Source organism: Crocodylus siamensis, chromosome 15 (assembly GCF_052110815.1).
Source record: "Crocodylus siamensis isolate JL-2025a chromosome 15, ASM5211081v1, whole genome shotgun sequence".
In the NCBI taxonomy this organism is placed as follows: domain Eukaryota; kingdom Metazoa; phylum Chordata; order Crocodylia; family Crocodylidae; genus Crocodylus; species Crocodylus siamensis.
Window position 1 is genome coordinate 41,078,215 of NC_143409.1, and position 12,245 is coordinate 41,090,459.

Below are 12,245 nucleotides of genomic sequence, written 5' to 3' on the forward strand. Positions count from 1 at the left end.
TTTCCCCTGCCCAGGGGGTCCTCCTGGGGTTCCAGGTCCATTTTGGAGCACCTGATTGCATGTAATCTTTTCTTCTATAACCTCAGTTGCTCCCTGTCAGTCATCAAGTCCAGTGGTGCAGCACTGGTCAAAGCTCTTTTATGTTTTCACTCGTTTAGTTACTTCTGTGTGACCATACAACGGATGCATGGGATCTTCCATCTGCTGTGATCTGTCTTTTTGGCTCACTACCTTTCTTCTGATATTGGGTAGTGCAATGCAAGCCGGTAAGAACAGGCTATCCTTCAGTGTCGGCTTCAGACATCCTGTTATTTCATGGCAGCCGTTGTTTAGAATGGGGTCTATTTTCTCGGCATGGATTTATCACTCCCATAATGGACATGTATACTCTGAAGTGGAGTAACACAAAGTGATAGCAGTGGTTGGTAATGTAGCTGGGTTTACTCCCCACTTTGAGGAGACCAACTTTCGAAGTAGGTTGTTGTGGGCACTGACTTTCCCTTTCATCTTCTCTATGTGTGCTTTGAAGGTGTTTGGTCCAATGTAACCCCCAAGTACACAGGGTTTGAATGATTAGTCAGTGGAATTCCTTGCTAGATAATGTTCAATTAACACATGACTTCTTTATGGTGTAGGTGAAAAGCCATGACCTACATTTCGGTTGCACCAACTACATCAGCTGCAGCTGGGTGATAACGAACTACAACCCTCAGGAACTTCATGGCCCTGACATTTCTGTCAGCCCACACCCAGCTACTCACCTACTTCCCACACAGACACACTCACAAGCCAGCTTCTGCTTTAACCCACTTTCCCCAGATTTATTAGGCACGTTTGTACAGCCCCAGGAGCTTCACTGTTCCTGCGTGGGGAACAGTGTAGGGGCCTGTAGTTAAAGTTTGTGTTTCCTGCAGCTGAAATAAGCAAACTTGGACATGACATAGTATCAGTGGTGCACACAAACATATTTGAAAAACTCCAATAAGTTTTAATCCCTTCTAGGGGCTGGTGCAGTCAGCATGACAGCTGGCAGAGCAAAGACCATGGAGCAAGGCCTCCTGCCAGATGGTTGAGTACCTAAAGCCAGAACTACTGGACAGACAAGCCCCATAGAAAGACAGGACTATTCTGCAGATCCACCAGGCTTAGGGCCAGAATTTGTAACCTCTGCTTCAAGGAAACAACCCTCCTCCTCAACCAGGCAGCTTGGGATGATTCCTTTTTTGAGATCCCTCCAAGGGGAGGCACAAAGCTCAAATTGGGCAAGTGAGTGACTTCAGCCCTCAATACATAGGCAGCAGAACCAACCATTAACAGCTGTGCCCTTAAGCAGGTCAAAAGGGTGGTGAAAGGGGATCTGAGAGGTCTGTTTGTAGCAAATGGAGAGGGATGCTGTGGACACAAATGGGTCTGAAGGAGAGAAGAAGTGAGGATTACAATAGAAATGCTGATTGTTGCCACTAACCTGGGTTCCCCTTTCCTTTGCCTGTGTGACACAAGCTTTTCCTACTGAGGCTGGCCTCCCTTCACACCCTGCTTTCTCCCTGCCTTGCCTTCCCTTCCCATATGACTTTAAGTAAAATTTACATACTTTTCATGTTCTTCTCTCTCCATATACAGAATAGACAGGGGAGACCAGAAGTGCCCTGAGGACACCAGCAACCATGGCCTCAGGAAAACCAATACAGGCCATCCAAGAGGAAATGAAATGTCCCATCTGCATGAAGTATCTGACAGACCCAGTGACAGTGGAGTGTGGGCACAACTTCTGTCAAGCTTGCATCAATGATTACTGTGAGAAATCAAAAGAAAATGAATCCTTGGGGTGTCCTGTCTGCAAAACCAAGATCCAGAAAGGGAATCTCCATCCAAACTTGCAGCTGGCAAAGGTAGTAGAAGACATTAAACACTTGGAGTTCATTCCTGGAGCTGAGAATCTGTGTGTGAAACACAAGAAGGAGCTCAGCCTGTTCTGTGAGGAGGACGGGGCAGTCGTGTGTGTGGCTTGTGAGAGATCCCCTGAGCACAGTTCTCACAAGGTGCTGCTCATTGAGGAGGCAGTCCCAAAATACAAGGTAGGAAGACAGTGATTTTGGCTACTTCAAACCATTCTCTGTGGGGCCAGAGTTTCAAAGTGCCTTTGAGCCATGTCATCCCTTGAGGATAACATTTTCTGGGCAGACCCAAGTGCCATGTAGTCGAAGCTTTTATACAGCTTTTATTCATATGAATATCACTGAATGGCACGTGAGAGCTGGCCAGTAACAATGTGACAGTCCTTGAAATCACAACAGGGAAGGCATCTTGGTTGTGTGTGACAAAAACATACCTCCCTCTCCATCCCCCAAAAGAAAACTCACCCAAGACACTTTCCTTCCACCAGAAACAAATTCAGGCTGAATTGGAGGTTATGAGGGAAGAGAGGAAAAGGCTTGAAAATCTGAGAGTGAGCGAGAGCCAGAAACACCAGAAATATCAGGTAAGTGCTCCTGGTTACTGGTGATCAGGGTGACCTGGGGAGGGGGAGGTGGAGATGGCATCTGCACACATGTGGGTGCATGGGTCGGGGCACAACTGACTACTCGCCTGTGTCTGTCTGTTGTGTGCATGCATGTGCCTGTTTCCATCCACCCCTATGTATGTGCACCTGCCTGTCTATGTGTGGGTCTATGTGTTACTGTGAATGGGGGGAGAGCAGTTGACTTCTCTCCTGCATACCACCTGAGCCCTCAGAGCTGCAAAGAAAAGCTTCCTAAGTTGAATGAAGTGCACAGAAAGCAGGCAGGATGTCTGAGTGTGCAGCCAGGCAGGTTGAGGAGCAAAGAAGCTGCAAGACCCCAATATCTCTTGAAGACCAGGGGAGCTCCAGGGGACTAACTCTTCCAATTGTCAGCTTCACAAAGCCTTGCACTGTGGCACCTGACTCTCCCCAAAGGTCCTTATCTCTCCTCCCTGGTTTCCCACTAATCGTTGCAGGCAACTATAGCAGCTGAGAGGCATAAGGTTAGGTTGGAATATGAGATACGGATGGCCCAGCTGGCAGAACAAGATGGGGAGATTGAGAAAAGTCAGAAAGAAACTGTCACCCAGCTCTCTGGAGAGATCTCCCGTCTGGACAGCCTGATTGGGGAGATGGAGAGCAAGAGCCAGCAGCCACCGAGCATCTTCCTGAAGGTGAGGCACATTAAAACCCCTCTTACCCCTGCACAGGCAAGGGGAAGGGCCTGAACGACGGGCCTTGGGGTTTGGGATGTAATGGGAAAATATTTACCTAGACCCTGGTATGTCACACCCTGTCAGTCAGAGTGCACCTGCCCCTAGAACAGGAGGGACCAGGGTTGTGGCAGGTGGTGCTGAGCTCTCTCTTCCCTCTTTCTCTCTCCCTTCTAGGACATCAGAAGCATGTTGAGCAGGTATGTGGCTCCTTCTCACTCCCACAGGTGGGCAGGGGCCTGGACACTGTGACATGGCCACATCTCCTGGGGTGTCACAGTACCACATGCAGGGCAGGGTCACCGTTGGGACACAGATCTTTAAAGTTCCATCTTGAGATCATTTAATACAAACTCCGATTCTTCCTGGTGTGGGAAGCATCCTGTCTGATTCCCAGAGAAGCTCTAGAGGCTTCAGAGCTGCAAAATGTGAATCTCTGCTATGGATGGAGTTTGTGCTGTTACTGTCTGTGCATGCCCATTTCCTGGGGCTGAGGTACAGCAAGGGAATCAGTCCCTAGGTATGTCCAGCTAATAAAGGCTGCTACCACAAATCTGAATTACAGAAGGAAAAGAGAATGACACTGAATTGTTTTTCCCAGGTGCAAGAAGGGGCAGTTCCAGCTGCCAAAGGGGATTTCCCCTGAGCTGCAAAAAATACTCAACAGCTTGTCTCAACAAACTGTAAAGAAGATGGCTAGCCCTTTTCCAGGTACTGAGGAGGGGCATTAGGGGATCAAAGGGATGTGCTCCTGTGTGTGGGGAGAAGACGAGCTGTGGGCAGTTAGAATCCTGCTGCACACGACGCCCCCAAAGGACACGTACCCATCCACACTGGGGTCAATTTGTGCACTTATGCACAGTTTACAATCCTGTTGCACCCTCCACAGAGCTGCTGTGCATGCCCAGGGGGCCATACAGCTCTCTGGCTCCATATTGATGTTGCTAAATGTGAAACCAACACTTAAAGTCCAGAAGGAAGTCTCCCAAGCTGCACATTTTAGCCTAGTAACCTAGTGATTGTGGCGCTGTCCTAGAAAGCAGAAGATACATGTTCCAGCCCTGTCGTATTGAGGGGATTTAATGTGCATTTTTTCATTTCCCAGAACACTGCCAGAGCCACCAGTCCACAAGGGTTACACCTTTTCATATAATCTCAAGCCCTCCGCTTGAAGCTGAGCCCCTGCACCTCATCTTTAACAGTCATTGGATAAAAGGGACGCAGAGCAGCAGGGACATTTCTTTCCCATTGGAGCCAGGCTCCTGGCTGAACCCAGGACCTCTTTTTTTTTAAGAGCAGCAGGCAGCTTACTGTGCCAGACACCTTCTGGATCTGTCTTCCTCCTGGCCCCATGTTTCTCCTTGGCTGCCCATGAAGCTAGCTCCAAAAGGCCCCAAACTTCACCTTCCTGCAGCCTCATTTGCTGGGGACAGAATCTGACCCTGGTTCTGACTGTGGGTGCTTGGATCTGAGCTCAAGCTGCACCATTGAGTCATTGGGAGTGATGGAGCTTCCTGCTCTCTGACCCAGACAGGATCCCCTCTCCCAGTCTCCATGTCTGCACCTCTGTCTCGAGAGGAGCCCACTTGGCAGCTAACCTGTCATGTAGTGGTGTGAGCATGGGGCTGAGGAATCAGACAGGCAATTTTACACTACTGCAAGCTGACTGGAGAGTCCATGTCACCTCCTACTTGAGCACGTACCTAAACTTCTTGGTTACCTGGATGAGATAAAGGAGGTCCTCCTCCAGGGCTGCTGCCAGAAACTGGTTTTTGCCTGGCTAGAATGGCAAGCTGTATGCTCACCTAGGTACACGCAGACAAAGCTGCGTATCTTGCCTCCTGGGCCGCAACCTACTGCCCATGCTAGGTAGTGCGTGGACCCTTCTGTGTCCATGCTACCTGAGAAATGGGATTGTCACCTCTGGGTAAAGGCCAAAAGCTTCAGTTTTGTGACTGCCACAAGGATGCATCAAGGCAAATATGGTTTTGTCTTCTTTCATTTTTTGCTTTTATCAGAGCAAGAAAATTAAGATAGAGGGCCAAGGATGGTGAGGTAAGGTCAGACGAGGGATAGAGGGAGTGCCTCAAAGGGAGCTCAACCTATGCTGTTTTTAATCCTTGTAAGGGTCACTAGAGCAGAGGGGTAAGTTGGCCAACTCCTTGACTTCTCCAGGCAGTTCCAAGGTGTGTCCTGACCCTTTAACGATGGGATAAAGGAGTTTATAAAGCATATCCTTGTCAGCTACTCCACCAGTACCCCTGTGTACATCCTCTATGACCACTTTGTTCTTTCAGAGACTCCACAATCTCATCTGGAGAAGGGCTTATACTCCAAGGGTAAGTGCAAGTGAATATCTGTTTGCTTTCCCAGAAAAGTCCCACTGCAGCATTCCGCTGCCCCTCACATGTGAAACACTCTTGTAGCCCAATGCCCAAACCCTCTGTGCTGTGACCTGGGGGTTTGGCTGGGATTTTCCTGACTTGGTTTGTGGATGTGGTGCCACATTCTCCTGCTTTCACTTGGAACAGGGACTTTCCTCAGTGCCAGGCTGAGGAGCTGTAGGGGCATCTCTGCCCAGCCTCAGGGGTGCAGGGCTAAGGCAGCTCCTGGGGCCCAGGACAATCCCAGGCAGAACAGGGCTGCTGGGGAGGGTGAGGAACGGCCCTGGCCTTCTCCCCATCCCAGCCTGACACTTTGATTCTATCTCCCAGTGACGGTGACTCTGGATCCAGACACGGCTCATCCCTGCCTTTTCGTTTCTGTGGATCGGAGAAGCGTGAGATATGGAGACACACGGCAGCGTCTGCTCAGCAGTCCTGAGAAATTTGACACTCAGTCAAGTGTCCTGGGCTGTGAGAGATTCACCTCGGGGAGACGCTGCTGGGAGGTGGAGGTGCGGGAAGGGGCATTCTGGGCCATGGGAGTCGCCAAAGAATCTGTGAAGAGAAAAGGAGAGATCCGCTTTAGCCCTGAGGAGGGGATCTGGGCTGTGCGGCGCGGGTTTGCTAAGTTTGAGGCTCTCACTGCTCCTGACCGCACTGCCCTGTCCCTTTCCCGGGTGCCCAGCAGGATCCGTGTGTGTCTGGACTATGGAGGGGGGCAGGTGTCATTTATCAATGCTGAGACTGATGCCCTGATCTTCACCTTCCCACCGGCCTCCTTTGCTGGGGCCAGAATCCGGCCCTGGTTCTGGCTGTGGTCAGTTGGATCTGAGCTCAAGCTGCACCATTAAGTCCTGAGACAGCGGGTGGGGGGAGATGTCCCATGAGGAATGATGGAGTCATGCACTCCAGCTTCCTGCTGTCTGACCCAGGTGGGATCCCCTCTCCCAACCCCCATGGCTGCACCTTTGTCTCTCTTGGAGCAGCAATAGACAAAAGGGCAGAGCCTGGATATACAAGCCCATTGCAGCAGGTGTCACAAGGCCAAGTTTTCCCTGCATGCTGTAGCTCTGGAGGCCTCCTGCAGAACTGGCTGTGCAGTCTCCTCTGCAGAAAGCCCCTGAATGAGGAATCGGTGTCCTGCTCCCAGTCTAGGGCAGCCTGCTGGATCTCTGTAAAGCTCTACAAAGTGCCCCTTGGCATCCGCTGGGCAGGGAGGCCCCTGTGGTAGGACATGTTTAAATCAGGAGCCACATCCCCTGGGCAAGGGGTTTCAGGGGCAGGTGCCTCCCTCCTCTGGCTCTGGTTCCTCTGTCAATACTAGCTCCATTGGGGACTTGAACTATTTACAACAGCAGATATTTGTATAGACATTTTTAACTTAGCATCATAGAAAATGAGGGTTGGAAGGGACTTTAGGAGGTCATCTAGTCCAACCTCCTGCTCAAAGCAGGACCATCCCCAACTAGATCATCCCAGCCAGGGCTTTGCTTAGCTAGGTCTTAAAAACCTCCAAGGCGAGAGTTCACAACCTTTCTGCGTAACCTGTTCCAGTGCTTTACTACCCTCCTAGTGAGAATTTTTTCCTAATAACTAATGTAAACTTCCCTTGCTATGGCCCCTTTGTCTTAAAACTCCCTTTTTCTCTCCCTGTGTCTCACTTGCCCTGGTTCTCTCCCATGTCCTGGCTGCAGTGGGCAGGATGTCCCCTGTGGGATGAACAACCATTTTCTTTGGTGTCATAGTTATCTTTAAACCATCGTAAGTGCCCTTAAAACAGGATCATTCATCCATCGCAGCATGTTAACCTGTGTTATGCTGGTTCAGGCAAGTGTTATCTTTTTTCTCCATTTTACCCAGGTCACTGAGGGTATTGTTAATCTCTTTTGGAGGGGTGGGGGAAGGGGGGAGCTCAATTTCATTCTTCCAGTAGCCCAGGATGCATGACTCCTAGTCCTTCTCACTTTGCTCTATGGGCAAACTTTCAACCTTCTGAATTCAGCTACCCAGGGGCACGATGCTGGCCTGAAGCCAACACCCTGTCCCAACCCAGCACACCCTGAGCACCCAGTGCAGCTCAGCAATTTGCTGCTTGCTGTAGCACACCCGTGCCCATAGCAAGAGCAATCCTAATACCTACCTTCATGAAGACAATGAACTCTGACCCAGTATGGCATGCATGTAGTGAGCTTGCTGGGTCTCAACTCTGCCCTGGGGTGAGCACTAAATCAATTTCCATCCAGCCCAAGCCCAATCCAGTGAAACATGCTGGATTTTGGCCCTTTTAATTCTTTCTTTCACTGTGTAATAGCCTGTTTAATAAACCTGTTATTTGGATCCCTGAGTTGGGGTTTGTCTTACTGCGGTCCCGGCCCTGCTCCAATCTTTAACCTCACACCTCTCCTGGCCTCCCGGCTTCTCTGCAGGCTTCCTGCTCCCCCATCGCCTCCACCTCCTGGCTTTCAGCTTTCTTTCCCCAGTTCTCATCTGCTTCCATCTCCTGGCTCTCTACCCCAGCTTTCCCTGCAGCCTCTCTGGCTTCTCTGCTGGCTCTTTCCCCCCACCAAGCTTCCTGCCTCTGCTCTCAGCTCTACAGCCGGCTCTCCCAGTCCTGCCTCCACTGCCTCCGCCACCTGGGGCCCCGAGTGGCCCTTAGTCACCAAGCACCCCAAATACTCCCAAGTGCCCTCTAGTGTTAATACACAGCCACTGGCCTTCATGTTTGTGTGTGTGTATAGGTGTATGTGTGTGGACCCATAGTGTCGTATGTGCAGTGTGTGTGTAATTTTGTCACACCTTCCTACCTAACAGCACAATATTGAGATCCCTTGCATTGATCTGATGCATGTCAAGTCAACACAGAGGCACACTCAGGTTGCATAGGTTTTGGGAGTGAGTCCCTTCTCACTTGACAAATATCTGTAGCGGGGGAACGAAAGCGGCAGCATCTTGCTGATCATGATGCCGGAGGCACACCTGAACTATGATGGCATGGGAGGCAAGGCAGGGCTTCTCCAAAATATCTGTAGATGCCTGGATTCCTATTTAGGTTGCAGGTACATGTCTCAGTTGGCAGGCACAGGGGATGAGATGCTTCAGACATGGCTTCCTTGGTGTTTGATGGGGACCTCCAGGGCCAAGCCATTTCACTAGCCTATGCTCAATAAACAAATGCTTTAACTGTTTCCTTGTCACTTGCTTCTGTGCATTGTGTGCAGTAATAGGTGACATGGGGCTGCAGGGTTGAGCGTGGGGAGTGTACACTTCAGGTTTTTTCAAATTAACCAGTGCAGCACACTTCGTAAAATACTTTGTTCAGTTTATTTCAGTGGAAGTTAAATGACAAACAGTAAAAAAGATATAGAAAAATATTACCCATAAATTACCCATGTCCCATAGGAGACATGGGAAAAGACATGAAAGATAGAATGGTACTCAGAGCTGAAGGTCAGAGTAGATGAGGCAGCATTGCCTCCTACACACAACCACATAAAAAGGAAATTAATTCGATATGTAGTTTCATGAAATGCTGAAGACCCATCACCCCTCATTTCCCATGTATGCATAGGTAATTAACCTCAAGACAGGTACATGTATTCAATTCATAGCAATAAGAACTAATAAGAACTCCGGACACCCTTCATGCATCGGTACTACCGACTGCCTGTTGGCTTGCAATAACATTTGCACCTCAGGTTTGGGTCAACTCATGCTTCATGCACGAGAACCTGGTACCCTCTTCCCCGACAGTGTCTGCTCTATATACTCCTCCCCTTCATCCCTAAACTGTAATGGGGCTCTCCTCTTGTGGTTAGAGGAGGCACGGCCATCATTTTGACCTGACAGTACAGTCCCTTCAGATGCACTATTCTCAGTCCCTCCAAACGTACCTGTAACAAGTGGGCACCCCGGGGCCAGTCTGATTGTTGGCCTACCCACCTGCCTCATCACTTGCCATGCCTTGATGTTAATGATCATCAGATGTTAATCAGATGGGAGGCTGCCCATTTATCTGCCCTGATGACAAAGGACAGATAAATGGGCAGCCTCCCAAATGATATACAACTCTGACCTTCCCTTTTGATATCCCATGCCTTGCATATATTTCTCTAGCTGGCTAGCCCTGGCTCCAGAGTCTCACTGAGACTCTCGCTCCCCACAGTAGCTTGTAGTCCCAGTGCCCCACAGATGTTCTGGGGCCTAACACCCAGCCTTATTAATACCCAGGGCTTCAAACCACACATTGGCACCTCCAAGCCCTACCTCAGGCCTCCAAGCCCTGTCCCAAGCCCCCCAGGGCTGCACCTTATCCCTGAGCCTGGGAGCTTTATGATAGCTCCCCAAGGCTCAGGGCCCCTCCCTACTGGAGCAACACACAGCTCCCTTCTGCAGCTTCAGGACTCATGGTGAGCCCGGGTGCTGCTCTAGGTCCCTCCGCCAACCTGAGCTCTGCCTCAAGACTCCCATGAGCCTGGGTTCCCCCTGCGTGGTTGGGACCCACCAGGGATGTAGGGGCTGGGGTTAAGAGGCACCCCCACCTACCTTTCACAGGGGCAGTAACTGGCCTGGCATTTCTGGAGAACTGTCCCACCATGCCCAGTCCCACCAGACCACCCTTCCCTGGCAGGGGACAGTTTTCTGTCATACCCAGGACCAGGAGCCTCCAGCCATCCCCACAGCTCCAGCCCTTATCTCCCAGGTTGTTCTGAGCAGCAGCCCAGCTGAGTGGGTTTACCTCCAGCTGCTGGCAGCAAAAGGCTGCTCTGTTGTTTAGGGCCCAGCCCTTATGTAGAACAGCTGGGCCGTGTTCCCCGGTCAGGCAGCCCTGCCCAGTTGGGGCTGCCAAGCAGCTGCAGACTGCCTAGCTGCTCAGGCCCCTGCAAGTAACAAAAGCACCTACCAGATATTCCTTGCTTCTCTCCTCTCCAGTCACTCTGAATGCCAAGAGCTTTTTTCTCTCTTTTCTAAGAGACTTCAAATGAGCCTGAATTTTCTCCTGAAGAAACAGAAATGGTTTGGGTGCTTTTTGTTTTGGCGGGGGGGGGGAGGATTTTTTTCCAGCCAAACACCAGCTTTTCATAGCTCCTTGGAGAAACTTGTAGGTTTATAATCTCAGACATATCTGGGAACCTCAGGAAAAATTATTTGATTGATTTTTTTTTTTTTATGGGTGAGCAATACAAACAGAAGCCTGATGATCTATAGAAGAAACCTGAATTTGTTCTTGAGAATGTTTAATTGTTAAAATGTGAGTCCCAGAAACCATGAGGGATCAGTACATGGGCTAAGACTTTCATCTGCCCTTGAACCTTATTCTGGACCCTTGTAGTAACTGTACTGGGTGGACCAAACTGACATAACAGGTGAAGAACCACTAGCAGTGCTAGGAATGGCTACCCCTATTACTGCCCCCAAGCTCTTCCAGCTGTAGTGTTTTCTGGGGACCTCTTTCAGTGATTTTTCCAAGACTGCCAGGAAAACTGCATTCTAGGACATCCCTAAGGTTGTGCTATGGAGCAACAGGGGAGATGTGAATTAAACTAGTCAGCAAGTCCTTTGGTTAAGTGCATGGTAACACAGTGCAACCTGGCTTGCCTTAATATCCCCTGGAATTACTTTCTCTGTGGCCAAGCCTAGTCAAAGCAGCATTTGGCAGGAACATACACGTTGAATAAAGCTGATGCACTGTGCAAGAATCAACGGGGTTGCTCTATGTTGCAAGTGAGTCATTGGAGCTAAACCACCCAAGCAACAACTGACTTTGAAAGCCTCTGGGGGAAACTACATGTCCCTACTGGGCTTGAGGATCTTTTCTAGGTGTCTTTCCCTCCTAATTGTAAAGGCTTTCTCAGCATTAGGTGCTGTTCTTGAGAGACAGCAAGATCTAGTGGGGCTTGGGATACCTGGGACCTCTTTTACCTGTCTCTGACTTGCTTTGTGACTTAGACAAGTCCCTACCCCTCTGTTTCTTTTGTCTGGTCAAACTGTAAAGTGCAAAGGTAACTGCTATACATGGCTGAGCACAATCAAGATGGGATCTTGCTTAAGTTCTGTAGGTCCTTCTGAGATGCAGGGGCTTAATAGTGAATATTGCAATAGAAATAGTTATATGGTATTGCAATAGAAACCAGTAGTGATATAAACACTGTCATATCAGTCAGATATGCATCTGTCATACAGGAAGGTTTCAAAGACTAATTCCACTAACAGTGGGATAAGAGAGAAATGGAGTGTGCCAGAAAGCACATGACAACTTTGACCTTGTGTGAAGTTCCAAAGTCATATTTCCCCAAAGAACCTTGTCTGCCAAAACCATTATGCATTAGTCCAAATAGCGATCACCTACCTTTTTTTTCCTGGGCAGCCTTCTTTATGGGAACCACAGTGTAAGCTCAGCACGCCTGGAATTTGTCACACACTAAATAGAGGAGGATTTGATCTTTCTTGCCAAAAAAATTCAAGGCCTCTCCATGTTTCTTACCCACCCACTCCTTTTCTGCTCCATTGGCTGCTGGTGCATACAGCTGCTTGGTTATACTGACAAAATTTGCCAGCACCTTGTTCGGGCCCAGGTTCCTTTGTGGAAAGATCAGTTTACACTGAGGGCAGGAGACATCTTTTTCCTTTCCCTCCCAGCACTGGCTGATG

At 49.6% G+C, this 12,245-nt stretch overlaps 1 protein-coding gene across 1 annotated transcript; it reads left to right on the forward strand.

Moving 5' to 3' along the window:
- Nucleotides 1–1,664: 1,664 nt before the first annotated feature.
- Nucleotides 1,665–6,448, forward strand: LOC149852447 (E3 ubiquitin-protein ligase TRIM10-like). Its single transcript, XM_090028868.1, has 7 exons — nucleotides 1,665–2,075; nucleotides 2,384–2,479; nucleotides 2,977–3,174; nucleotides 3,391–3,413; nucleotides 3,815–3,924; nucleotides 5,511–5,552; nucleotides 5,928–6,448. The coding sequence occupies exons 1-7, from the start codon at nucleotides 1,665–1,667 to the stop codon at nucleotides 6,446–6,448; spliced, it is 1,401 nt and encodes a 466-aa protein (XP_089884994.1).
- The last annotated feature ends 5,797 nt before the right edge of the window (nucleotides 6,449–12,245 follow it).

Excerpts from the sequence above, each read along its gene's own strand:
- LOC149852447 (XM_090028868.1), top strand. The coding sequence starts at position 1,665 with ATGGCCTCAGGAAAACCAATACAGGCCATCCAAGAGGAAATGAAATGT. Across the intron at positions 2,076-2,383 it reads AGGCAGTCCCAAAATACAAG|AAACAAATTCAGGCTGAATT; the intron begins GTAGGAAGACAG and ends TCCTTCCACCAG. Across the intron at positions 2,480-2,976 it reads AGAAACACCAGAAATATCAG|GCAACTATAGCAGCTGAGAG; the intron begins GTAAGTGCTCCT and ends TAATCGTTGCAG.